The sequence below is a fragment of the Poecile atricapillus genome, chromosome 3, assembly GCF_030490865.1.
Source record: "Poecile atricapillus isolate bPoeAtr1 chromosome 3, bPoeAtr1.hap1, whole genome shotgun sequence".
NCBI classification, from domain to species: domain Eukaryota; kingdom Metazoa; phylum Chordata; class Aves; order Passeriformes; family Paridae; genus Poecile; species Poecile atricapillus.
The window spans coordinates 593,741-620,821 of record NC_081251.1 but is presented as its reverse complement, the minus strand read 5'-3'; the positions used below and the strand labels follow the sequence as shown (position 1 = coordinate 620,821).

At 67.6% G+C, this 27,081-nt stretch overlaps 2 protein-coding genes and 1 non-coding gene across 8 annotated transcripts; 2 read left to right on the top strand and 1 right to left on the bottom strand.

Moving 5' to 3' along the window:
* The first annotated feature begins 1,056 nt into the window (after positions 1-1,056).
* On the top strand, positions 1,057-13,246 carry DPYSL5 (dihydropyrimidinase like 5). The gene is made up of 13 exons (XM_058836446.1): positions 1,057-1,084; positions 5,552-5,816; positions 6,721-6,879; positions 7,465-7,644; positions 7,725-7,793; positions 7,958-8,002; positions 8,139-8,214; positions 8,737-8,893; positions 9,393-9,534; positions 9,772-9,914; positions 9,996-10,203; positions 11,733-11,901; positions 13,128-13,246. The coding sequence occupies exons 2-13, from the start codon at positions 5,556-5,558 to the stop codon at positions 13,211-13,213; spliced, it is 1,695 nt and encodes a 564-aa protein (XP_058692429.1). The 5' UTR covers positions 1,057-1,084; positions 5,552-5,555; the 3' UTR covers positions 13,214-13,246.
* A 2,652-nt stretch (positions 13,247-15,898) lies between these two features.
* MAPRE3 (microtubule associated protein RP/EB family member 3) lies at positions 15,899-23,154 on the top strand. Of its 6 annotated transcripts, XM_058836437.1 has the most exons (8): positions 15,907-16,026; positions 17,842-17,994; positions 20,337-20,464; positions 20,551-20,696; positions 20,837-21,038; positions 21,612-21,763; positions 21,929-22,081; positions 22,313-23,154. In XM_058836437.1, the coding sequence occupies exons 2-8, from the start codon at positions 17,987-17,989 to the stop codon at positions 22,379-22,381; spliced, it is 858 nt and encodes a 285-aa protein (XP_058692420.1). In that variant the 5' UTR covers positions 15,907-16,026; positions 17,842-17,986; the 3' UTR covers positions 22,382-23,154. The 6 variants fall into 6 exon arrangements, with proteins under 6 accessions (XP_058692425.1, XP_058692421.1, XP_058692420.1 ...); XM_058836442.1 differs by lacking the exon at positions 17,842-17,994 and having other exon boundaries at positions 15,899-16,026; positions 20,610-20,696; XM_058836438.1 differs by lacking the exon at positions 17,842-17,994 and having other exon boundaries at positions 15,905-16,026.
* A 394-nt stretch (positions 23,155-23,548) lies between these two features.
* Positions 23,549-23,712, bottom strand: LOC131578362 (U1 spliceosomal RNA). Its single transcript, XR_009277455.1, has one exon. It is a non-coding gene; the product is annotated as a U1 spliceosomal RNA (small nuclear RNA).
* Between the last annotated feature and the right edge of the window lie 3,369 nt (positions 23,713-27,081).

Genomic DNA, 27,081 nt, shown 5'->3' with positions numbered 1-27,081 from the left:
GATGGGATGGGATGGGATGGGGTGGGGTGGGGTGGGATGGGATGGGATGGGATGGGATCCATGGGATGGGATAGGATGGGATGGGGTGGGATGGGATGGGATGGGATGGGATGGGATGGGATGGGATGGGATGGGATGGGATGGGATGGGATGGGATGGGATGGGATGGGATGGGATGGGGTGGGGTGGGGTGGGATGGGATGGGATGGGATGGGATCCATGGGATGGGATAGGATGGGATGGGATGGGATGGGATGGGATGGGATGGGATGGGATGGGATGGGATGGGATGGGATGGGATGGGATGGGATGGGATGGGATGGGGATGGCACGGCATGGCATGGGACAGGTTGGGACGGGATGGGACAGGAAGCGGACATTAGGGTGGGGATGAAGCAGGAGGTTCCTCCAGCTCCATGGCCCAGCCCCGTGTCCCCACTGCTGCACCAGCTCCAGCACCACAGGCCAAGGGCCACATCCGTCACTCCAGGTATCCAGTGCCACCAGCCTGCCAGGCTTGGGGACACATCGTGTCCTGTCGCCACACGTCAGGAGCCTGAGGGCACTGAGATGGGCTGTGCCAGGAGCTCTGGGGCCACCAGGACCGACAGGGGGATACGGGGCAGGGGGCGAGGGGCTGTGGGCAGGGGCCGGGGGTGTCCCGGAGGTGTCCCGGGATGGTCCCGGTGGTGTCCCGGTGGTGTCCCGGAGGTGTCCCGGGATGGTCCCGGTGGTGTCCCGGTGGTGTCCCGGGATGGTCCCGGGGATGTCCCGGTGGTGTCCCGGTGATGTCCCGGAGGTGTCACCGGGGGTCCAGGGGTCACCGGGGTCTCCTCGCGCGCTCCGTCACCAAGGCAACGGCGCGTGCAGGTGCCGGGGGGCGGGGACTCGGGCCCTGGCCCCGCCCCCTCCGCCTGTCAGTCAGGTCGCGCGCAGCCCACCCTGCTGGGGGCTCGGCCCCGCCCCCCGAGCCCAGAGCGGGCGGTGATTGGTCCAGGCGCGCGAGGCCCCGCCCCCGCGGCGCAGGTTCGGGTGAGAGGCGATCGCGGCCGGAGCGGCACCGGGAGCGGCACCGGAGCGGGAGGTACCGGCGGGGCCGGGCGGGGCCGGGCAGGGCCGCGCTGGGCTGGGCTGGGCTGGGCTGGGCTGGGCTGCACCGCACCGGGCTTGGATTTTCCTTTCCCGCACCGGCGGACCTGGCTCGTTGTCGCGACGGGTTGGACAATCGCGACAGGTGCGTGTGTCTCGACAGGCGCGAGTGAATCGACCGGCGAGGATGGAGGGGAGTGCCCCGCCATCGCCGCCCGGGGCGCTTCGGGGGGTATCGGCGGGCAGAAAAGCTGTATGCGGCCGCCGCCCACCTATGGCGACACACCTGTCGCGACAGGGCGATGGTGTCGCGACAGCGCGAGGGGTTCGCTTCGGCGATGTGTGATGCCGGGGACGGCTGCTCCTCCTCGAGCGGGCCGGGGGCTCCCTCGTCGGCGCCCTGTCGCGATCGGAAGCGGAGCAGCAGGTGCGCGGGGCACGGCGGAGCGGGGACCCCGGGGCGGCGGGGGCGCGGGGGGCGAGGGGCGGCGGGGGTCCCGCCGGGCCCGGCTCATTGTTCCGCCGGGTCTCCCGGGCGGCCCCGCCCCGGCTCGGAGCATCCTTTGTGCTGGGCGGCCCCGGGCTTTGTCTGCGGAGCCGCCCCGGGCCGGCGAGACCGGGACCCCCCGCGCCTCCGGACCCCGCACGGGGACCCCCCGCGCTCCCCGCATCGCGCTCCGAGGACCCACGGCAGCGGCACCGCCCCCGCGCCTCGCCCGGGCCCGGCCCAGACCGGGGCTGCGCCCAGCCCGGCGCCCCACACCGGGGGTCGGCCCGGTTCCCCGGCGGGGACCCCCGGCCCGAGCCCCCCGTCTGGCAGCAGCCCCGTTCCGGTGACCGCCGCTCCGGCCTCCTGCCGCAATGAGCCGGGGGTCAGCGCCGGGGGGTGCCGGGGAGCCGGGAGCGGGGATGTGACCCTCCGGCAGCCCGCACCGGGACCCTCCGCAGCGCCCCGCGCCCGTTCGGGCGTGGCCGCTCAGTGCCCGTTTCCGTGCCCGGGCCCGGCCAAGGTGCCCGCGGGGACAAGGAGCGCCCGCGGCATCCCGGGCTCGGCGGCGGCAGCAGCTCTGACGGAGCATCCTTCGCCCGCCGATCGCGGCCCCCGCGGGTGTCCTGGTCCTTGCCGGGGCGGTGGCTCGGTGGCTCCGCATCTCGTCCTGGCCGGGGGACGGTCGGTGGGACCGCGGCCGCGGGACCCCGAGCCAGGGCAGGGCTGGGGGGCCGAGGTTCTGCGACCCCCCCGCCGGGGCATCTCTCGGGCGGAGAGCGGTGACCACCCAGCCGCCGCCTCTGGCCAGGGACAAGCAGCGGTCGCGGGTCGGTGTCCCCGGAGTGACGGTCCCCGAGCCCAGCCTGACAAAGGGGAGTCCCCGCCGGCGGGGTGGCTGCGGGCCGGGGGCGGCCGGGGTGGGTGCCGGGGTCTCGCCGGCGCAGACAAAAGCGGGGGGCGGTGAGGGGCCCCCGGCCTCGCCGCGCCGCACAATGCGGCAGCCCCGGCACAAAGGCCGGGCCCGGCAGCCGCCCCGACCCCAACAGGTGCCCCTGGCAGCCCCCGCCGGGGCCGGGGTCCCTTTGTCCTGCCGGGGTCACAGCTGTCCTCGCGGCCGGGGGCCCCCGCGGCAGCCGGCGGGGCTGGGGGGGCTGCGAGCCCCCCGAACGCTTTGTGTGCCGGGGATCGGAGCCGCGGCCACCGCCTGCCGAGCTGGCCGAGCCGGGGGGCTGCGGCGCGGGCTGGGCGGGGGTCCCCGGGGTGCCTGCTGGTGGCCCCCCCGGCGCTGACGCTGCGTTTCTGCCCTGCTCGGGAGGCTGTTGTCTGGCAGGAGCCTCTGGCCACCGCGCCAGCACGGCCACCGCCGGCTGATGCTGGCTGTGGCATCACGCTGCAGCTGCCGGCTGGAACGCGGGCAAGGGCCCCGCTGCCACCGGGGCTGGTGCCGTGCTTGCACTGCGGCCCCGGCTGGGGGGACGGAGGGGCAGAGCCCCTGGGGATGCTCAGTCTGAGCTTGGAGGTCACTGGTGTAAGCTGGGGGCATTGGTGTGAGCGCTGGGATTGAGCTGGGGGCCACAGGATGTGAGATCAGGGCACCGGTGTGACGACTGGGAGTGAGCTGGGGTCACTGGTGTGAGCTGGGGGGACCGAGTGGGAGCACTGGGCGTGATCTGGGGGCAGTGAGGGTGAACTGGGGGCACTGGTGTACCAGACAGGCCACTGTGGGCATCCAGAGCTGGGCACGGGCCTGCTGGTGCGGGGACATCAGGGCTCTGCCACGGGCGGTGCAGGGCGCAGCTGAGGGCTCCCTGGGCAGGGGGTGGGAAGGGTGCCTGGACCAGCGGCACAAGGGCAGCGTGGTGGCAGCAGCGTGGGTGGCTCCGTGGTGGCCACAGGCAGCACGTGGAGCTGCCAGCTCTTCTCTGTGCACGGTGGCCAGCCCACGCTTGTGCCCCCAGCGGTGCCCTGCCCCCTCGCCAGCCCCACACCCCCTCTGCCATGCTGACACCCCTCCTGTCCACCCACGGCAGCGCCCCGTGCCCCGCTCCCCCGTGCCAGGGGTCTCACGGTGCTGGGTCTGCGGCACCGCTGGCAGCCGCGTGCTCCGTGCTCCAGATCCGTCACCACAGCCCGCTTTCATCTCGGGATGCGACGTGCCGCCTCCCCGACACCCCCTCTGCACTGTGCCGCCTCCCCCCCGCACCCCCTCCTGCATCTCCTGCCTGGCCCAGCCCTGCTCTGGGGTCCCGGGGGCTCGGAGGGCCAGCGTGCACCACGGTGGCACCGTGGGCACCGGCTCGTCCCCTCTGGGCTCACCCCACCGAGGACAAGCTCTGTCCTTGTGTCTGACTGGTGTGGGGACTCGGAGAGCCCTTGGCTGGGGCTGACGCCCTTGTTCCTGTCGCCCCCCTCACCCCTCGCAGTGCAGCTCTGGGTGCTGATGTCCCCCAGCACAGCCCTCACTCGGGGCAGCAGCTTCCCCACGTGCCTGAGGCAGAGCTGGGGGGCAGCGGGAGGCAGGCGTGGGCACCGGGCCACTGGGTGCCAGTGCCCGGCGTGCCACAGTGGCCTGGCAGGCTGCACGAGGCCACTGCCAGCCCGCCTCGGTCCCCTGGGGGGCTCCTCAGCGGGGGCACAGCTGTGCATGCCGGTGACATTCCCGAGGGGGGCCGCCTGCAGGACTCCGGCAGCTGCTCCTGCTGCTCTGAGCCGAGGTGAGGGCACCAGGACACGGCGCCAGCTGGCACCGGCATCACCCACGGCAGCCCCTGTGCCACCCAGGGGCAGGAGCCGGCCCAGGAAGGGCTATTGGTCCCCCCCAGTGCAGTGGTGGTCCCTGGGAACAGCCGCTTGCCCCCAGCCCTGCAGCTGCCTGGGCCTGGGAATGCCCAGCTGCCAGCAAAGCCTGGCCCAGCCTCACGGCCACCACGGCTCCTGCCAGCTCTGGTGCCTGAGGAGTCATTTGCTGCCCGGCAGCTGCCGGGATGGGCACAGGAAACCCCTGGCACAGCTCTGGACGGTCCCTTCAGAGCACTGTCCTGGCCTCAGCACCCAGCTGGGGCCGTGGCAGCACCAGCCACTCCTCGCCACAAGGCCCCTGTCCCCAGCAGCAGCAGCAGCAGCAGCAGCAGCCTTTGCCTGGCTCTGCTGTGGCCCCGGTGTGCCTGTCCGAGGGGCTGGGCACCCTGGGCTGGACACAGCAGGGTCGTTCCAGCAGTGCCAGACTGTCCCACGCTGCCCCTGGGGGTCCCTGGTGGCTCCTGCAGTGGGGACAGTGAGGCAGGGGTCTCTGTGGGTCTCTGCAGTGAGGTCTCTGATTTGGGGGCTCTGGTGGGGTCCCAGCCCACCTCGTGCCCCCCGGGTGGGCAGAGCCGCACATGTCCCTGCTCTGATGGGTCGATGGTGTTTGACCTTCACCGAGTGACTCATTGATCGTGTCTGGGGGTGCCCCTCGCTGCCGGGGGCTGGGCAGCGCTGAGGCAGGGCGGGGGTCTCTGGCACCTCGTGGGCCTGCGGGCAGAGACCCCGGGGAGTGGTGCCAGCCCTGGTGCTGTCCGTGCCGGTCCTGGTCATTCATAGGGACAAGGTGGGCAGCCCGCCCTGGGCGAGTCACTTTGTGGGGACGCCCAGCAGTGTCCCCATGGCACGTGTGGCAATGGCAGTGGAGGGTGGCAGGGACGGGGTCTGGCAGCCCTGCTCCAGGAGCTGGGTCTGCAGGGTGGCACTGGCCGGGGTGCGGCCCGGAGTCACTGGAGAGGGGTTCCTGGCAGGGAAGCAGCCCCAGCTCCGTGCCAGGGCCCCTCCTCTCCGCGGATTTCCCGGGATAATCCATTGACACGGCCCGTGGAGGATGCGCAGCTGCGGGGCCGAGCCCTGCCCACACCGGGGCACCTCCGGCGAGGGTGGGCGGTGGAGTGACCCCCAGCCCTGGGGGCTCCTGGTGGTCACCCCGGTGCTGCCTCTGCCCCGCAGCACCATGATGGCCAACGCGGCCACCATGCGGATCCTCATCAAGGGGGGGAAGGTGGTGAACGACGACTGCACCCTCGAGGCCGACGTCTACATCGAGAATGGCATCATCCAGCAAGTGGGGCGCGAGCTGATGATCCCCGGCGGTGCCAAGGTCATCGATGCCACCGGCAAGCTCGTCATCCCGGGCGGCATCGACACCAGCACCCACTTCCACCAGACCTTCATGAACGCCACCTGTGTCGATGACTTCTACCACGGCACCAAGGTACCCCCGCGGGCTGAGCGGGGTCTGCTCCCCGCTCTGGGGGCTCCCTGCGGGCACAGACTGCTGCAGGCAGCTCAGCCCCAGCACCGCGGCCGTCCCAGCAGCATCAGCTCCACAGGAGCCTTGTGGCGTGGCACCGCCTGTCCCCACGTCCCCGTCCATCACGTCCCCTCCTCCCCCGCCGGGGCCGTGGCACCCCGTGCCAGCCCGGGGACCCTCTGCCCTGCCGCTGCCGGTGGCACTGTGTACCGAGTGTCAAGGGGCCAGCACAGGACTGTCCCTGCAGCTTGTCCCACTGTCCCCAGCACCCACACAGAGCAGCCATTGTGCCGGGCCAGCGCTGGCCGTGCCTGTCCCCAGGGTGTCCCTGGGCAGGGGGCTCGGCGGTGTGCTGGGGGACGGGCCGGGGCAGTGCCCACGGGCGCCACATGCCAGGCCTGCTCCCTGTCACTGTCACCCGCCTCGTGGCACCGCGCCGGCAGCTCCCGAGAGGGCCGATGGGCAAAGGAGCTTTGGGGATTAGCGGGGCCGGGTGAGCCGGGGACAGCGGCAGTGCCACCGCGCCTGCACCGCCGCCCACGCTGCCGCTGAGGGGGGGGCTCCGTGCCGGGGGGGCTGCGGGGTCCCTCAGCATCCCAAATCCAGTGCTTGGGGCTCGGGGGAGCAGCGGGTGCCCCGGTGGTGGCAGGATGGGGCCCTCCAGATGTGGCACACGCCCAGATGTGCTGCTGCCTTCGGGGGATGCGGGGGCCCTGCCTGCAGCCGGGACCCCCGCACGTTTCTGTGCCCAAACGCGGCGCCCCCAGCCCGGCACCCCCGAGCTCACCCGGCTCACGGCAGGGCAGGGCCGGTGCCAGCAGTGGGGGTCAATCCTGACCCCCCCCGCGGGCCCTGTGCCCCGCAGGCAGCGCTGGTGGGGGGCACGACGATGATCATCGGCCACGTCCTGCCCGACAAGGAGACGTCGCTGCTGGACGCCTACGAGAAGTGCCGCAGCCTGGCCGACCCCAAGGTGTGCTGCGACTACGCCCTGCACATGGGCATCACCTGGTGGGCGCCCAAGGTGAGTCTGGCACGGCTCCGGGAGCAGCTGCCGGGGCTAATTCCCAGCCCCGCTGATCCCATTAGCTGCTTGGGGGGTGGGCTGAGCCCCCAGGATGCCTTTTGAGCTGCCCTGAGCCGGGCTCAGCGGGGCAGGGGCTCAGGGGTGCACCGGGCCAAGGGGTCCCTGTGGGGCTGGACCCCTCAATGGGACAAGGAAGGTGCTGCTGCTGCTCCGTGGAGGGGAACAGGGTCCCCGGGGCTGGTGGTCCCAGCAACCCACAGCACGACCCCCGTGGGGGCGGCAGGCAGGACTGGTGACCAGACCCCAACCCACGACACACTCAGCCCCTGCAATCCCCTCAAAGCTGCTGGAGTGGGATCAGAGCTGGCTCCCGGCTGTGCTGCAGGGAGACCCCAGCCCTGAGTCCCCTTCCAGCAGAGCAGGGGCAGAGGGATGGCGTGGGTACCCCCTGGGGACAGGAAAATCCCTTCTGCTCTCCCCAGCGTCTGTCACTGCCCGCACCACGCAGGGACGCGCATCCCGTGTCCCCAGCACGGCCCCTCGGGCGCAGAGACCCCACTTTAACCCCCTGTCCTGGTGCAGGTGAAGGCAGAGATGGAGACGCTGGTGCGGGAGAAGGGGGTGAACTCCTTCCAGATGTTCATGACCTACAAGGACCTGTACATGCTGCGGGACAGCGAGCTCTACCAGGTCCTGCGCGCCTGCCGCGACATCGGCGCCATCGCCCGCGTCCACGCCGAGAACGGAGAGCTGGTGGCCGAGGTGAGGGCAGAGCAGGGCGGGACAATGGGCACCCAGCTGGGGCAGCAGAACCTTCACCCTGACCCCCAAAAATTCCCCAGGGAGCCAAGGAAGCTCTGGATCTGGGCATTACGGGACCAGAGGGCATCGAGATCAGCCGGCCTGAAGAGGTAGGTGACGGCAGGTGTCACCGTGTCACTGCAGCAGTGGCATGGGGTGTGGCTGGGATGGTCCAGGACATCCATATGGCTGCACCACCCATCCCTGTGTCACCCGTGCCCCTGTTGGTGCCACCATTGTGTGTCACGTGTGTCACCACCGGCTCTCTCTGCAGCTGGAAGCTGAGGCCACGCACCGTGTCATCACCATCGCCAACCGGGTGAGTGGTCCTGGGCATCACCCGGGGGGGGTGGGCATCCCGGTTCCGTGGGGGATCCCTGGGCCCCAGTCGGGGTGCAGGAACCCCCGGGGAGCTGGGATGTCATGGAGAGAGCAGCACTGACCCCTCTCCACAGACCCACTGTCCTGTGTACCTGGTGAACGTCTCCAGCATGTCCGCGGGGGATGTCATCGCCGCTGCCAAGATGCAAGGTAGGGGACACGGGTGGGGACCTCCCTCCCCAGCACATGGGTGGGCAAGGGACACCTGTGTGGGTGCAGAAAAACCCCGTGACACAGGACACATGTGGCCACTGGGGAGGTTTGGGGCTCGGAGGGATGAGGATGGATGGATGGATGGATGGATGGATGGATGGATGATGGATGATGGATGATGATGGATTGTGGAGCTGTGGACATGCAGAGACACGAGGGCATCCATGAAACCGTGGGTACCTGTGGGGCTGTGTCCTGGCACAGGTGAGCACACCTGGGGCCCCAGATCTGCTCGTACACACGGGGCACACACAGGGCACACACAGGTCACACACAGGTCACACACACACACACACAGGTCACACACACACACGGGTCACACATGTAAGCACACACAGGACAGAGGGCTCATGCCCTGGCAGGACCAGGGGCACGCTGACATGGACACACACGTGTGCCCCGTGCACACCTGCCGCCGCACGCTCGCCTGTTGCACACGCGTGTGCCTCCACCTGGCAGGGAAGGTGGTGTACGCGGAGACGACCACGGCGCACGCCACGCTCACCGGGCTGCACTACTACCACCAGGACTGGTTCCACGCCGCCGCCTACGTCACCGTGCCGCCGCTGCGCCTCGACACCAACACCTCCGCCTACCTCATGAGCCTGCTCGCCAAGTGAGACCTGTCCCAGGCACCCCCTCCCTGCCCTGAGCATCTCCTTCCTTCCCCAGGCACCCCCTCCCTGCCCCGGGCACCCCCTCCCTGCCACCTGCACTTGCCAGGGCCATCTGGGCATCCTTGTGTCCAGCACAGCCAGGTGTCCCACCCTGGGTGCCAGGCTGTCCAGCTGTGCCATTGCCCCAAGCACTCTGTTCCCCTGGTGGCCTCGAGGCAGCTCATCCTCTGGGCACCCCACATGGTGGCATTGGGCTCTCTGGGCACTGTGCACCCCCAGGGACACGTTCTGTGGCTGCTGCACTTCCCAACAGCTCGCTGAGCACTTGGGCTGTGGGTGCTTCACTCACCCACGCCCTGCATGGGTGCTCCTTTCCCTGGGCACCCTGTTCTCCAGGCACCCCACGGCAGGGGTACCCCATTCCCAGAGTTCTGGCCTCCCTGGGCACCCCAAGCAGCCCTGGCAGTGCCATCGCCCACCCTGCTCTGTCCCCCGCAGTGACACGTTGAACATCGTGGCCTCGGACCACCGGCCCTTCAGCACCAAGCAGAAGGCCATGGGCAAGGAGGACTTCACCAAGATCCCCCACGGTGTCAGCGGGGTGCAGGACCGCATGAACATCATCTGGGAGCGCGGTGTGGTACGGCACCGCCGGCCTGGGCGCGGGGCTGCAGCCGGGGGCTCACAGGAGCCTTGTTGGAGTGGGACATCCCATGGGGTGTCACCCCCTGGCATGAGGGTGGGGGACAAGGAGCTCCTCAGAGCACCTCGGTGGGTCCCGGCAAGGATCCTGACCCCACAGCACGCCTGGGAATTTTGGGGCACTTGGGGGTGACAGGGAGAGCCCAGCACATCCTCACCCCCACTCTGGTGGCAGGTGGGGGGTAAGATGGATGAGAACCGCTTTGTGGCTGTGACCAGCTCCAACGCTGCCAAGATCCACAACCTGTACCCCCGCAAGGGCCGGATCATCCCCGGGGCCGACGCCGACGTCGTAGTCTGGGACCCCGAGGCCACCAAGTAGGTGCAGCCCACGGCAGGGCCCGGGGAAGGGCTCCCCGTGCCCCCAGCACCCACTGACCGCCCCGTCCCCCTGCCCAGGACCATCTCTGCCAGCACCCAGGTGCAGGGCGGGGACATCAACCTGTACGAGAACATGCGGTGCCACGGGGTGCCCCTGGTCACCATCAGCCGTGGGCGCGTGGTCTACGAGAACGGCGTCTTCATGTGTGCCGAGGGCACCGGCAAGTTCTGCCCGCTGCGCTCCTTCCCGGACATCGCCTACAAGAAGCTGGTGCAGCGGGAGAAGGTACGGGGACACTGGTGGCCGTGCTGTGGCCGTGCCGTGGCCGTGCCATGGCTGTGCCAGAGTGGTGCCATGGCTGTGCCATGGCTGTGCTGGAGTGGTGCCATGGCTGTGCCGTGTCCATGCCAGAGTGGTGCCATGGCTGTGCCGTGTCCATGCCAGAGCGGTGCCATGGCTGTGCCATGGCTGTGCCAGAACGGTGCCGTGGCTGTGCTGTGTCCATGCCAGAGCAGTGCCAGGGCAGTGCCATGGCCGTGCCAGAGCGGTGCTGCAGTGTGGGACAGGACTGCACCGTGTGGCTGCTGGAGGGGACAAAGGGACAGCGGCTGTGCCAGAGGAGGGTCTGTGCCAGGCCGATGCCACGCCATGCTGGAGCATGTGACAGGAGCACGGGGCAGGGGATGGGGGCCTGTGTGTGACAGAGGACCCTGCCCTGGGTCCTTGCCAGCACTCTGGCAGTGCAAGAGGACAGTTGTCCCCACACGTGTGGCCCGTGGCCACTTCAAGGCACGTGCAGAGCATCAAGGCTCCCCGTGCCCCCACCCCAGCTCTGCCCTTTGCTGGCTCTCCCACAGCAGCCCCACAGCTCACAGTGGCTCCCGATGCTCCGGGACAGGGACACGTGTGGCTGGGGCTGCCCTGCGGAGACACCCAGGAGCTCTGGCCGTCCCTGTCACTAGGGACCCGCTGTGCCCCCGTGCTGTGGCTGTAGGGGACAGGCGGGGGGATAACGTGGTGCTGATGCTGCGGGGGAAGGGCAGCCGGGGACTCTGGCACCATCACAGGAAGGTGTTGGCCAGCACTGGGGGGCTTGTCAGGAGCTCTGTGTGGATGTTGGGGGGCACAGAGCATCGCATGGGCTCGGCTTGATTTGGCTTTGCTTGGATTGCTTTGGCTTGGCTTGGCTTGGCTTGGCTTGGCTTGGCTTGGCTTGGCTTGGCTTGGCTTGGCTCCGTCGGGGGGACGGGGCGAGGGGCTGCTCTGCCAGGGCCACCCACCTCCCCCAGCCCCTGCTCCTGTCCTGGCACCGCATTGCACTGCCAGCCCCACAGCCCACCCAGCATCTCTCCGAGTGCCCCTCCCCTGTGACAGCGTGCCCCGGCCCGTTCCATCCCCCTGCTGTCCTACCTGCACCCCACTGCAGAGCCCAGCACCCCACTGCAGAGCCCAGCACCCCACTGCAGAGTCCCGCACCCCACTGCAGAGCCCCGCACCCTGCACCCCACTGCAGAGCCCTGCACCCCGCTGTAGAGCCCCCCCATCCCGCACCCTGCTGCAGAGCCCCCATCCTGCACCCCGCTGCAGAGCCCCCATCCCGCTATAGAACCCCCCATCCCGCACCCCGCTGCAGAGCCTCCATCCCATACCCCGCTGTAGAACCCCCCATCCCTCTGCAGAGCCCCCCATCCCGCACCCCGCTATAAAACCCCCCCATCCCGCACCCCGCTGGCGCTGCGGGCCCCCCGCCCCGGCCGCAGCCCCCGCCCCGCGGCTGCTGATGCTCTCTCCGCTCTCTCTCTCGCTCCCGGCAGAGTTTGAAGCTGCGGGGTGTGGATCGCACCCCGTACCTGGGGGACGTGGCCGTGGTTGTGCATGCCGGTAAAAAAGAGACGGGGACGCCCCTGGCCGATACGCCCACCCGGCCGGCCACACGACACGGGGGCATGAGGGACCTGCACGAGTCCAGCTTCAGCCTCTCCGGTAAGAGCGGGGCCGCAGCGACCGCCCCGGCAGCTCCTGCCACCGGCCGGGCGCTCGGCCCCGCGGGGTGTCCCCATGAGCCCCCCGTTACCCCCGGCACCTCCCGGGGGGCTCCCGCTGCCACCGCAGGGTGTCCTGGCATCCCTCCCCTAGGGCTGTCCTGTCACCCCCTTCCGCAGGCTGTCCCCGTCACCCCCGCAGGGCGTTCCCGCTGCAGCCCAAAGTTCGGCGCACGACCCCAAGTACCCCGGTCCTGCCCACATCCCCCACCCCCGGGCACAGCCTCCTCCTCCCGGGCAGGGGCCGTGGCAGAGCAGGGGGTGCCCCAGTCCTCGGATCTGCAGCCCCAGCCCTCGCCCATCCCTCCGTGCACCGTCCGTCGTGTGGCTGCGCTGGCTGGGGTGGGGGGCGGGCTGGGGGTCGGTGACAGCGACGGGAGCACTGGGGGTCTGTCTGTGCCAGTGGGGAGCACTGGGGGTCTGTCTGTGCCAGTGGGGGCACTGGGGGTCTGTCTGTGCTAGTGACAGGGGCATTGGGGGTCTGTCTGTGTCAGTGACAGGGGCATTGGGGGTCTGTGTCAGTGACAGGGGCATTGGGGGTCTGTCTGTGACATTGGGGACACTGGGGGTCTGTGCAGGGAAGGATGGCACCCCGTGCACCGGGCAGCCCCCTCCCCGCGCTGTGCCAGGGCCGGGAGCAGCTGCTCGGTGCTCGGGGGGCCCGGGGCGCTCTGTCCCTCGAGGGCAGGGCGTGAGCACCGGGGGACCGAGAATGTCAGAGCCGGCACAAGGCTGTGAGAGGCGCCGGTCAGAGCTGCCCCAGGGGCAGAGCAGCCGCGTGGAGAGGGGGCACGGAGCTCCCCCAGTGCCAGAGGGGGCACGGAGCTCCCCCGGTGCCAGAGGGGGCACGGAGCTCCCCCGGTGCCAGCCGTGCCAGGGGGGACACACGGAGCTCCCCCGGTGCCAGAGGGGGCATGGAGCTCCCCCGGTGCCAGAGGGGGCACGGAGCTCCCCCAGTGCCAGAGGGGGCACGGAGCTCCCCCGGTGCCAGCCGTGCCAGTGGACACACAGAGCTCCCCCGGTGCCAGCGGTGCTGGGGACACACGGAGCTCCCCCAGTGCCAGAGGGGACACACAGAACTCCCCCGGTGCCAGCGGTGCCAGGGGGTCATGGGGCTGTGCCCAGCTACCCCATCCTGACGCTGCCGGCCGTCCGTGTGTCCGGCAGGTTCTCAGATCGATGACCACGTTCCAAAACGAGCCTCGGCCCGGATTCTCGCTCCCCCCGGGGGCCGGTCGAGCGGCATCTGGTAGAGCCGGGGACCTGTCCCCCAACTGAGGAGCAGGCGCCGCCCCCAGCGCCCCCGGACCCCGGCTCCGGCGGGGCTCCCCTCGCCGCGGGGCCCTGCCCGGCCCCCGTCCTGCCGGCGGGGCCGTGCCGGCGGTGGGGCCGTGCGCGGGGGCCGGGGGCCGCGGAGGACCGGGGGCAGCGGGTGCCCCCCCCGGCCCTTTTCTGTTTGCACGTTGGATTTGGATCAGTGAATTTTTGACTTGTTTGTGCATCACGTGGAAATACTCTGAAGTGGTTTGTGTCACTAGCGTAGGGGAGACGCAGGACCCCCCCCCTTTCTGCCCCATCCCTGACCCCCAACCCCCACCACCATCCTGATCCCTGTTCCTGCTCCCCTCCATCGCCATCCCCCCGTTCCTGCCCCCATCCCTGGTGCTGTCCTGCCCTCCCCGAAGCCAATCACCATCCCTGGCCCCCATCTCCCCTGCTGTTCTCCCCAGCTCCATCTGCACTCCCCCATTTCCACCCCTGCACCTGCATCTCCATCCCCGAGCCCCTCCAGCCCAGACCCCCATTCCCCTCTCCCCCATCCCGTACCTGATCTCCATCCCTGAGCCGTCACCAGCCCCCATCCCTGACCCACATTTCTGCTCCCCTGTCCCTATCCCTGCACCCCCGTCCCCACACACCCCCTTCCTCCCCACCGTGAGCTCCCCCAGCCCCACAGGGAGAGGTGTCACACACCTGGGTCACACCCATGTCACACACCCATGTCACACACCCGTGTCACACCTGTGTCACACCTGGGTGACACACCCGTGTCCCACACCTGTGTCCCACCTGCAGGGGCCCAGCAGGGTGTTTGCACACACGTGTGCTCAGGTGAGCCCCTGGGCAGGTGTCACACAGCTGCACACGTGTGTCCCAGTGTCCCACCGCTGTGACACCTGTGGCAGGCCCTGCCAGCTCCCCAGCCCTGCTGCCCACGGGGGTCCGTGTGTGTGTGGCCCCCCCAGAAGTCCCTCTCCCCCTGGTGCTGTCGGGGGCTGTCCCAGCCCCTCGCCCCTCCCTGGCCCCCCGTGTCCCCTGTGCCCTCCCCTGTAGGTCCCTGTAGGTGTTTGGGGGCCGGCGGGTGCCTGGCGGGGGTCCCGTGTCCCCCCGGGTGGTCCCCACGGCCAGTTTAGGAACATGCCGTCCGTTGTTTGCTCATTAAAGACCGTTCACAGCGCCTGGCCTGCGCCTCATTGGGGTCTGGGGGGCCCGGGGCTCTGGGCGAGCCTTGGGGACAGCGCTCAGGACCCCACGGGCACAGCAGCCGGGGACAGCAGGACCCAGGAGAGCGCTGGGAGGTGGAAGAGCCGTGACATGGGGACACAGGGGGGACATGAGGGGACACAGGGACATGAGGGGACACAGGGACATGAGGGGACACAGGAACACACAGGAGATACATGGGGACACAGGGGGGACATGAGGGACACAGGGACATGAGGGGACACAGGAACACACAGGAGATACGTGGGGACACAGGGACACACAGGAGACACGCAGGGACACAGGCAGACATTCATGGGGACACAGGGAGGACATGTGTGGGGACATGCATGGAGATGTGGGAACACGAGGGAACACGGGACATGCATGAAGATTTGGGGACGTGGGTACATGGGACATGCACGGGGACACAAGTGGGACGTGTGGGGACACGGTAAGACAAGGGGGGGTGACAAAGCTGGCCCTGTCGCCAGGTGGACAGCTCTGCTCAGATGCACAAACACAGGTGGGTGTGGGGGGGTCTCGAGCAGGCTCGGGGTCTCTGAGATGTGTCACAAGGGCTCCGGGTGTCCCCGGGTTACAGGGGGGTGTCCCGGGATAATTTGGGGCTCGGGGGTCTCTGAGGGAGAGCTCACAATGGTACCCAAGGGTCCGAGGGGATCTCAGGAGGGTCTCTGGGGGTGTCCCTGTTGTGCTACCAGGAGTGCTGAGGGGCTCTGAGGAGATCCCGAGGGAAGCCTTGAAGAATCCCAAAGGGATTGGAAGAGGATGGAGAGGTCCCAGAGTGATCCCGGGGGAGGCTCAGGGGGTCTTCGAGGGGTCTTGAAGGACCACAGACCGATCCCGGGGAGGGTCCCTGAGAGACCTGGGGGTACTTAGGGGTGTTTAGGGAGGGTTCCCGAGGGGTCTGGGGGTGTTTGGGGAGGGTTCCCGAGGGGTCTGGGGGTGTTTAGGGAGGGTTCCCGAGGGGTCTGGGGGTGTTTAGGGAGGGTTCCCGAGGGGTCTGGGGGTGTTTAGGGAGGGTTCCCGAGGGGTCTGGGGGTGTTTAGGGAGGGTTCCCGAGGGGTCTGGGGGTGTTTAGGGAGGGTCCCCGAGGGGTCTGGGGGTGTTTGGGGAGGGTCCCCGAGGGGTCTGGGGATGTTTGGGGAGGGTCCCCGAGGGGTCTGGGGGTGTTCGGGGAGGGTGTCCGGGGGGTGCAGAAGCCGCCTCCCGCCACCAGGGGGCGCTGGTCGGGGCCGTTGCCATGGCGACAGGGGGATCGGCCATGTCTGTTGTCATGGCGGGAGGGGCGTGGCCAGGCGCGTTGCCGTGGTAACGAGGGGGCGTGGTCGTGCCTGTGACGTAATGAAGGGGCGTGACCAGGCAGTGTCAGAGTACAGAAGGGGCGTGGTCGTGTCCGTTGCCATGGCAGCGGGGGCGGGGCGGGGCGCTTGGCACCGCCCGCGGGGGGGGGCGGCGCAGGCGCGGTCGGTCCGTGCGGTTCCGGCCCGGTCCCGGTCCCGGTCCCGGTCCCGGAGCAGCGGAGCGGGGGGAGTGGAGCGGCGGCGGCCGCGGCCGAGCGGTGAGTGCGGCGAGACCGCCCGGGGGCAAGGAAGGGAGCGGGCAGCGCTGCCGTCATCAGCTGCATCCCCGTACCGGCCGCCGCCGCCCGGCAGGACCGGCCGGGGGGGCCGCGGGGCCTTCGGGGACGGAGTGGCGGGGCCGGGCCGGCAGCGGGGCTGGAGAAGCGAGGCCAGAGGGCGAGGGGCCTCCGGAGATTGAGCGTCCGGAGGGGAGAGAGGGGCCGGTTCGTCCGGTAATGCCGGGGATGGAGCGGTCGGAGCCGGGCCGCGAACGGGTCAGGGCTGAGCGGCGAGGCCGAGCGGTCCCGCGGGGCCGGTGGCGGCGAGGCCCGGCCTGACTCAGCGGCGGCCGCTCCTGCGTCCCGAGCGCGGCTCCCGCGGGACCGCGGGCACGGCACGGTGCGCTCCCGGTACGGAACGGCCCAGCATGGCACGGCACCGGCGCGGCGCCGGTATGGCGCGCTGTAGTGTCTGCCCCGGCACCGCGCAGCACCGGCCCGGCCATCGCCGCCGGTACCGGCCATCGTCGGCGCCCGGCCGTCACCCGGGGGCCTCCGGTCTCGGGGGGTCCTGCGGGACCCGGGCCGCCGCCGCTCGGGCACCGCCGGTGCGCCGGTCCCGTCCCGCGGGTGCCGCTGTGGGTGATGCTCCCGGGATGCCGCCGTGGCGGTCCGGAGCGGCGGCAGGTGGCTGTCACCGTGACACACGGAGCGTGACGCGCTCTCGGTGCTCGGACTCATGGCGGCACGGCGGCGGCGGTGTCACCGGTACAGTGGTGTCACCGGTAAGGTGACTGACGCGGGATGGGGCCGGGGCCCTTCTCCGCGCTCCCCCGCCATTCCCGGGATATCCAATCCCATCTCCTGCCGGGGATCTTCCCTCCCGCCGCGGTCGGGCACACAGAGCGGCTCTGACACTCCGCACGGTGACTGGGGTGCTGGGGATGTCGCGGACCCTTACGGTGCGTCCCGTCACGGGTGTGGGGACACTCTGGGGACAGCCCTGCCCCGCGGCATGTCACAGGCGCGCTGTCCCGGCCGGGGATGCGAGCGTGTCCCCCACCCAGCCCGACTCTGCCAGCTCGGCTCATCCCGCGGCATTAATATTTCAGGAGCAGGGGGGAGGGCTCCGCTCTGCACATGCTCCCGCCGCTGTACCGAGTTATTTAGGTTAGCGGGAGCCGAGCGGGCGGGGGGATTTGGGCGGTCGGGCACTCGCTCTGCGCCCCGAGCATCGCCGCCGGGAGCCGCCAGCTCCCGGTGCGTGAACGGCCGGTTTGCCTCGCCGCGGGCCGGGACGGGCGCTGCCGCCGGGAAACGGGGAAGGGTGCTGGGGCCGGAGCCGGTACGGAGCTGGGGATGGGGCCGGTGCGGAGCTGGGCGCTGCCCGCCCCCGGCAAAGCCACCTGTGCCCACGGCAGCGCGGGCTGTGGCGCGGGGCTGCTCTGCCCGGGGTGGGGGGAAGAGGCTCTGGGGGGCGCCTGGGGGGGGACGTGGGCGAGTGGCCCTCGCTGTGAGCACCCGGGCCACCGTGCCCGCTGCCAGATCCTCGGCAGCCCCGTGGCGGCTCCGCACGGCGCTCGGCCCCCGCCGGGCTGTCTGCCACCCCCCTCGCGTGTTTGTCACTTGAGAAGCCACCGGGACGGCTCCCAAAATAGAACCCGCCAGTCGCAGCAGCCCAGTTCGCACCGGCACCGCGGTGCTGCTGGGCCGGCACCGACGCGCTGCTCAGCTCCCGGTGCCCGCCGTCGGTGCCGCCCTCGGCCGCCGCGCTGGCACCTCACGGCCTCATTCTGCTCCCGTTTGTTTGGGCAGAGCGGCCGGGGGGGCTGCGCCGTGGGACCGGGCCCGGACGACCTCTGCGTGCGCCCCGGCAGCGCCGCGGGACGGGCACGGACGCACGCCCGGGGCTTCGGTCACCGTCGGGCCGTGATTAGCAGCTCCTGGCCGGACAATTAAAATGCAGCGGTAAGCGTCCCCCGCCTGGCCGGGCGCCCGGCAGCAACCCCTCTCCTCACGGCCTGCCGGGAATCCGGGCTGAATTCTTATTTGCGTTTGCTCTTTTGGCGAGAGCCGGCGGCAAACCGGCCGGGCCGGAGGCTCCCGGCCCTGGGCGCGTCCATCGCCCGGCGTCGGGGCGGCAGTGGGTCGGAGGGTGCCGCAGGCCCCGGCTGCCCTGTCATTACACCGGGGCGTGCTCGGCGCTGCGCCGGGGGCTGGGAAGGCGTTTGGGAGGGTGGGGACGGACCGGGTGGCACCGGGCGGCGTCCCCGCTCCGCGATCGGGACACGCGGGTGCCTGGCGGGGTCAGGGTTCTCCCGGTGGGTCAAGGTGCTCCCGGCGGGATCAGGGTTCTCTCCGCGTGTCGGGGTTCTCCGCGTGGATCAGGGTGTTCCCCGCGGGTCAGGGTTCGCCCCCGGGCTCTCAGGCGTGCCGGCGTGTGCGGGGGTCGAGGTCCGGCTGGAGCGGGGACACCCCAGTTCATCTCGGCGGGGAACCTGGGGGTGCCTGCCCCGTGCCCCAGGAGCGCACACGGGCAGATGCCGCAGAGCCCTGGGCGGCTGTGCCGGGTTCCAGGGGCATCCCCCGCTCAGCCGGGGCACGCCGCGGCCCCTCGGCTCGCCGTGGGCTCCTGCTTCGGCTCTGCCGACAGCCGCCCCGGGCATTCGGGGAAGGGCCGGCCGTGGCAGGGGGGTGTCAGCTGCTCCTCGCCGGGGCGGGCAGGCAGCCCGTGCCCCGTGCCCCGTGCCCCCGCTGCCGCCCCCGCTGCAGCCCGTGCCCCGGTACCCGGCAGCCGCGGCACCGCAGTGCGCGTGGCTCTGGCTCAGCGCCGCGCATGACTCAGCTCCGCTGCCGGAGCCAGGGGAGGGGGGGAAGATGGGGAGAGCCCTGCGGGGGGACCCCTGCCCGCACCCCCAGTGCCGCGATGCCGCCAAACGGGCGCGGGACGGGCTTTGGCTCTCGCCGGTGCCGGGAGCGGGTCGGTGCGCATCTCGCCGTGCCGGGGGCGGCGGCGGCGCGGGGGCCTCGGTTCCAGCTGCTGCGGTGGTGGCTAAAAATACCGGCCCCCCCCGCGGCTGCGTGCGGTAGCACGGCGGGGCGGGACGGGGGTCCCGGGGGTCCCGGCCGTGGCAGGGGACGGATCGGCTCAGCTGCCGGGGGGGTGCAAGCGGCCACAGCCGTGCGACATCGCCGGTGCTGAGTCACCGTGGTGCTGTACCCGAGAGTGGGGGGACTGCGGCCACCGGGACCTTTTGCCCCCCCAAACGAGCCCTGGGGGGAGACAGCACCCCGGGGTGGCAGCGCCCCGCAGGCCCCCAGCGCTGCGAGCCCAGGGCGCAGATGTGCGCTGGGAGCGTCCCCCCCTCATTCCCCCGGGCTGTGGATCGGGAGGGGGTGCTAGGGGGGCTGCACCCTCCCCTCAGCCCCCGCCTGGCAGCTGGCCCGGGCCCGCAGCCCCCCTCGCCGAAGAGGGAAGCGGATTAACGCCGCCGCTGCCGCCGCTGCTGTGCGGGGGGGCCGCGGGGGCACCGGGACCCCCACTCCCGGGAAGGGGCAGCAGCGCCGGTCGCTGCACTAAAGCATTTTGTGCAGGACAGTGAGACGGGGGCTCGGTGCCCCCCTCTCTGCAGTGGGGCTCCCTGTGCTCTGCCATGCTGGGACTGCAGCCAGGGGGTCCCGGAGCCCCCAGCCATCTGGGCACAGGCCGCCTGCCGGCAGATGTTGCCCCTCTAAGCCCTGCTCTAATGGACCCCGATCCCGATCCCGGCCCCGGCAGATTAGGCAGCACCGGGGGCCGGAGAGGGGGGCCCTAAGCTGCTTATGGGCAGAAGCCCCCGGGAGCCCCGTGGGCTCACACAGGGCAGCAGCCCCTCGGTGCAGGGGCAGTGCCCTCGGCAGTGCTTCCATCCCCTTAGCAACGCCTGTGTCCTGGGACCCCTTCCCCATGAGCCACATCCTGCACTGTATCCACATCTCACTCCCAGCAGTACCCCAAACCCGGCTCCCCTGGGTACCCCTGTTCAGGGCTGGGGTCCACCTGCTGGGGTGGGCCACAATGGGGGTTCTGGGGGCCCCTCATGCCTCCCTGCCATACCTTGGGGTGCAGCTGGAGTGGGGGGTCCCACAGGTTGCACCGTGGCAGCCTGGCCCCGCTGTCCCTCGGTGCTGGAGCACAGTTGGGATGGACATCCCGGATGCCAGTGCCCCCAGTGTCCGAGTTTGGGTGGGATGGACACCCCAGATCCCAGTGCCCCTGGTGCAGGGTTGGGGTGCCCCGGGGTGCTGGTGTGACCCCTGTCTCTTGGCAGCTGGGGCATGGCCGTCAATGTGTACTCGACATCGGTGACCAGCGAGAACCTGAGCCGCCATGACATGCTGGCCTGGGTCAACGACTCCCTGCAGCTCAACTACACCAAGATCGAGCAGCTTTGCTCAGGTGGGCTTGTGGGGCGGTGTAGGGGACACGGGGGGTGTGGTCAGGGTGCCCCCAGCCCCCTTGACCGCGGCGTGGGCCCGGCACAGGGGCTGCGTATTGCCAGTTCATGGACATGCTGTTCCCCGGCTGCGTGCACCTCCGCAAGGTGAAGTTCCAGGCCAAGCTGGAGCACGAGTACATCCACAACTTCAAGGTGCTGCAGGCTGCCTTCAAGAAGATGGGAGTGGACAAAGTAGGTCCATGGGGACAGCAGGGGCTGCCCTGTGGGATTCTATTTCTGCCGGGGTCCGTGCTGTTCTGTGCCGTGGCGTCCCCGCTGTGCTGGGGGCCGGCTGGGAGCGCTGCCCTGCCAGCCCCTCCGTGTCCCCCCAGATCATCGCCGTGGAGCGGCTGGTGAAGGGCAAGTTCCAGGACAATTTTGAGTTCATCCAGTGGTTCAAGAAATTCTTTGACGCCAACTACGATGGGAAGGAGTACAACCCGCTGCTGGCGCGGCAGGGCCAGGACGTCGCGCCCCCCCCTAACCCAGGTGATCACATCTACAACAAACCCAAGAAACCCATTGGCACTGCAGGTAATGTCCGGGGCCCCCCAGCGAGCGCTGCCCCCCGCCCTCTGCACCCCGTGGCGCGCTGGTCACGGCCAGGCGTCCCCCTGACCCCTGCCTGCGCCCCGCTCTGCTGCCTGCCTGCCTGCGACCGGGGGGACTGGGCGGGTCTGCAGGGACACCGAGACAGCGGAGGAGCAGGGATCCTGGCTGCCTCCATCTGCCTGCTCAGCCTGGGCTGGGGGCAGTTTGTCACCCCAGCCCTTCTGGCTGCCACCCCCCCATGCTGTGCCAGCACCATGCAGCTCCCATGGGCACTGGGGGCTCCCCGTGCTGGCCCAGTGGGAGCTGTCAAGGTCTGGGACCTCCTCAGATCCCATGCTGAACCCCAAACGAGCCACGAGCACCCTTGGAGGGCTGGGGGCAAGATTTGCCAGGGGAAACTGAGGCAGGGGGGAGGCAAGTTGGGAGAGCCTGTGGCTCTGCACAGGGTGTCTGCCTGCCCTTGCTGCCCACTGCTGCCCCCACACAACGTAGGGGGGTCCCTGCTGGCAGCCCCCCCAGCCAGCATTAACCCGTTGGTCCCCGTGTGCTGTCAAGTCCCCCAGAGGACCTCCCCCACAGGCCCCAAGAACACCCCGAACCCAGCCCGCCTCGGCAACGTGCCCAGCGGCATCCTACGGAAAAACTCGCCCGCCGCCCGCAACGGCGGCACCGAGGCTGACGCGCAGATCCTGGAGCTCAACCAGCAGGTAGGGGCTCCCTGCCAGGGGACTGGGGGGCACCGCAGGGTTGGGGGAGACCGAAGGCTTCAGCCAGGTAGGGGGTCCCAGCCAGGTAGGAGGTCCCAGCCAGGGGGCTGGGGTGCACTGTGGGACTGGGGGGGTGAAGGTTTCGGCCGTTTCCCTCTCCCACAGCTGATGGACCTGAAGCTGACAGTGGATGGGCTGGAGAAGGAGCGGGATTTCTACTTCAGCAAACTGCGGGACATTGAGCTCATCTGCCAGGAGCACGAGAACGAGAACAGCCCCATCATCACCGGCATCGTCAGCGTCCTCTATGCCACGGAGGTGAGGCCGGGCACCTCAGGATGGCCCTGCAGCCCATGTCCCTGTCCCGCTCTCTGGACTTCCCTGGGAGAGGAGGGACTCCCTTCTCCCCCAGTTGCTCTTGGCCTCGTTCACTCCATGGGGTGCCAGCAGGGGGTTGGGCTTTGCCCAAGGCCTCCTGCCACGCCAGGTGGAGGTTGGTGTGCCCAGCTGTGCCACCCCTGTGCCAATGGCTGCCATCTTTCCCCCCAGGAGGGCTTCGCCCCGCCAGAGGACGACGAGCTGGAGGAGCAGCCGCCAGAGGACCAGGACGAGTACTAGCCCCGGCCCGCGCCCGCGCCCCCCGCGCCGCCCCCACCATAGACATTGGAGGTCTGAGCCCGCGCCTCGCCCTGCACTGTCACACGCCATCGCGGTCTCCGGCAGCTCCAGGGGGAAGCCACCATCTCCATAACCAGCCGACATCCCTTGGGCGAGGAGCGCGGCTGCGCTGGGGGCCGGGGCTGGGGACGGGCTCCGGCCCCACGCTGGGGCCTGGCCCGCGCCACCCCCTCCCCATATTTATTTCTGTTGTCCCCCTGGTGTGAGCGAGTGCCGCGTCCGCCCTGGTGTCCTGCCTGCCCACAGTGAGCGTGAGAAGGAACAGCGAGTCCTCGGGGGCTGGCCCGGGGTGCCGTGTGCTGCTCACCTTGCTGGGACCCCCAGGGCCCCAGGACCCCTGTGGCAGAGTGAGTGTCGGCCTGGCAGCCTGTAGGAGTGGGAGGCCACGGAACAGAGGAGAGAGATGTTGGTTCAGGTTTCTGGGAAGATGAAAAGGAAACCCCAGCCCGGTGCGGCCATGGCAGTGGGGGGCACCTGCAGCCACGGGGGTCCCGGAGAGCGAGCCTGTCCTCACCATGGCATGGAATGGCAGTGGGCCCTCTCCTCTCACCCGTGGCCCCCGAGGAGCCGGGGCTGGGGTGGGTCACCGCAAGGGCTCGCAGCGCCCGCCCGCCCTGGCTGCCGTGTCCCTGTCGCATCGCTTGTCTGGTCCATCACACCGGTCGCAACGCTGCATCTGTGTTCGGTTTTATTTAAATAAACTCGTGTGGTAACACCGCGTCCTGCCCGTGCTGGGGGACACTGCAGGGGCCTGGGGGCTCCTCTGTGCTCACAGACCCTCCACGGGAGAGTGGGAGGCTGGAGTCGAGCTGGGTGGAGGCTGTGGGAGCACAGCATGTGAGGAGGGCCGGTTTGAGAAACTGAGTGAGCAGTTTCTTTAGGGGATAATTTGGCCTATAAAAGCACGGAACTGCCTCAGTACCTGCTCCTGCCTCGGCCCGGGCGGGATTGTGCGGAGCGCCGAGCGGCACCAGCCGTCATTCAACAGCGCAGAAATGGACCTTGAAAGCTGCGGAGCCTCTGCAGGACGAGGAGCAGGGAGAGCAAAGCTTCTCCTCGCTCTTCCGAGTGAACGCCAAGGTTTTGATCTATTTTTAACCGCCAGACCAGGGGAGAGCGCGAACGCAGTCCCCCACTACCACAAATTATGCAGTCGAGTTTCCCGCATTTGGGGAAATCGCAGGGGTCAGCACACCCGGAGTGCAAGGGATGAGCCTCGCCCTGGGAAAACCACCTGCCTGATCATGGTGTCTCCCCTGCCAGGTAAGTATGCCCAACCCCGCCCAGCGCCCACCCACCCTGCCCGCCCCACGCCTCCCCAACACACGCCCACCCCGAGCCCGGCCCCGCACCCAACCGGCCCCGCGCTGCGGCCCGGCCCGCACGGCCCGGCCCGCGCAGCGCCCGCGGACGCGCGAGGACAGCGCGGGCTTTGTGCGGGCCGTGTCCCGGCATGCCGCGCGCGCCGCTCGGATTTGCATAACCCCGCCCACAAACCGTCCCTGCACCACTCCCTGCCCCGCTCTGATTTGCATAACCCCGCCCACAAACCGCCCCGCACCGCTCCCTGCCCCGCTCTGATTTGCATAACCCCGCCCCTTGTCCCGCTATGATTTGCACGGCCACGCCTCCCCTGCTCTCCCGCGACATCGCCCCCTGGCGGCGCGGCGGAGCCTCCCCCGCCCCTCCCGGATCCCGAACGGATCCCGAACGGATCCGGGTCCCGAACGGATCCGGGTCCCGAACGGATCCGGACCCCGCCAGGGAAGGAAGCGCTGCCGCCGAACGCCGCGCTCGGCCGCGCTCCGTGCCGCGGGCGGGAAGGAAACGCCGCAAAAGACGAGGAGCAGAGAGGATGGGAAATAATCCCAAGTGATGCCCGTAACGATGGGAAGGGGTAGAAGAGAAGGAGAGGAGCCAAAAGAAGTGACCAAATCTCTGGTCAGGGGCAGCGAAGCGGCAGAAGGCAAGGTGTGCTTCAGGGACGAGGTCTGAGTCGGGATTCACGGCGCTCCAAAAGCATCAGGGGGTGCGGTGCAGGCAGGACGGGCCGAGCAGGGACGGAAGGGAAAATCGGAAGAGGCAGAAATTGGGCTGGACTGAAGGGGACCGGAGGCATCTCCTGTTTCCCCGGCCGATCCTTTGCTTGCGCTTAAGCCGGGGAGTGGAACACTGGATTTTCCAGTGGATACTGGAATATCTTGGGCCACAGTTACCGGCTCTGAGGGAGCTTTGAGTGGAAGGTCATTGTTGCTGCTGCAATGGGAGGAAATCTCTCAGGGCAGGAAATCCCTCAGGGGCAGGAAATCCCTCAGACAACCCATGGAATTCGCCGCTGGGAACGCAAAATGACCCCGTGGCTTTCTCCCCGTGCCCGAGTGCCCTTTGCCGTGGCTCGGGCAGGGTTCGCTGTGCCGCTTAAATGCGCGATTCACTTTTCCAAAGGGCTCTGTCTGGTTTGCGTATTCCTCTGGAAAATGCATGGAAAGTGCAGCTCTGCCCATTCTCCAGGGAAACCCGGGGGAAGAGGAGGAAATGCCCGGGGAAGTTTCAGGTGTGCTCATACCACTGCTTTGGGCCTTGGGAATCCCGGCTGTAATAAATGGAATTGATTCGTGCTAACTAAATTGTAACTATTTGGAAAGTTATTCTCAGAAGCAATCAAAAGAATCGGTGTTACAAGGCAGATGTACCCCTTTACAGATGTTACATGTTAAAATTGAGGTACAGGATGGAGTTTGGAAGATCAGTGATGCCCCAAGAGAAAAATGGCCTTGAGATGGACAAAATTAGAGTGACTTTAGGCATTGGGTCTAAAATGAGTAAATATCAGACTAATTAGTAACTCACATAACACAACGCTTAGTACACACACACAAACCTGTGAGGTTTTCCAAAGGACAACGAGGAAGAGGAGAAGCCTTCCCCAAAAGACCCCAAAAGAAGACTGGAGACCCCCTAACAACAAGTGAGGCATGGGCTGTGAGGAAAAGTGACATAAAGTCAGAAAAATGGGAAATAGGAGGACACTGACGGGAGACATGAATGAATATGTATAAGCACACAGTGTATGAGTTTAGCTGGGAGTGCTTTGTTTTGTACGTGAGGCAGGGTGGGGAACCCCCTCCGTACCCCGGTCGGTTTTGTACGTGAGGTGGGGTGAGAAGCCCTCCCCATACCCTGGTGGGTTTGGCTTATGCTTTAATCATACTTAATTATTAGCAGATTATATATATAAATTGTAATTTTCTGCTTAATTATATTTTTTTATTAAAATGTATTTTTTATTCCAAATTATTATTTAATGTACTAAATTGTATTCCTTTTTAATTCAAGTGTCATTAACCCAAGGGCCCTAGTTGTCAAAATTTTAATTTCATTTATAAAACGAGGCAAGAGACAAACGTGAGTCCGATAAAAGCTGAACCGAAGCCGGTAAGAAAAGACCAACCCCGATAAAATGAGAGCCCCACCAAGGACTGGAAATGTTAATAGGCTGTTTTTTAGAGTTTGGGTTATTGCCAATTCGGATTTACTGCTCTTATCCCCCCAGAGAAGAAGCCGAACTCGTCGGGACCCAGCGATGCAGGAACTGAACCGCTGACGTTCATCAGCTTGTCCCTGTTATACATTTTATATTGTTGGCTTTTCGCAAATATTAAAATGAATGTTAGGTGTATAAGAATGAGAAATTTTGTTGTATTAATATAGTTTTCTTTATTTCTGTTATTGATGAAATTTAGAAATGGTAGTATAATACGTATATGTTAGGCTACAGCATAGTATTAAAATAAAACTGCTTTTGTTTGTATAACCCAAAGACTAAGGAAAAAAAATAGCTGGAGAACTCCTGCATCTGTAAATTATCTTACCCAGATGAAGACAGCAGTGACCAGAACTCTGGGGGGAGGAATTTATTGCATTTAGGGTATCAGGGAATGTAAATCTCAATGGCACCAAGAAGATTGATCTACTGGGAAGGGGGCAAGAGAAAACTAAACAGAAGAACACCAAAGAGCCTAAGGAGAATGTCTGAACATGTATGAGAATTTATGGATATGGAGCAGGGTTCTGTTTTTAAGGGACAATCCTTTGTCAGTGAGGTGAATGAAGAGACACCCGGCCGTATCTGTGTACTTTATTTTTTTCTCCTAATTGTCTTTTTTATTAAACTTTTAAATTCTATAAAAATTATGTGAACCTCGTTTTTCACATCCCAAACCCCGGCACCCTCTGCTCGGTCCCAGGGCCCAAGGGGCGCTTTGCGGTGCTGGATGTGAGAGGTTTTTTCTGCTATCCCTGGGGGGAACAGCGTCACCTTGTCTTTGCCCTGAGTGGGGAAATGCAGCTCAAAGGGGGAAATGATTTCTCGAGATTTGAATGGAACTTTTTAGCTGTTCATCAGTACCTGCGAACAGACACTCGTGACTGCCCAATTCCCCCGTGAACGCCGCACACTCGGCCAATCTTTTTTCTTCGGGAGAAGCCAAGCCCGAGAGGACCGGACTGTCCGGACGAGCGGCACCGGGAGCGTCACCGGCCGGAGCGGGCAGTGCCCGGGGAAAGGTCACTCCGGCAGCGGGAGATGGTGCCCATCGCCCCATCGGCCGCTCCCTGGGAGCAGAACCCGGCCCTAGCGG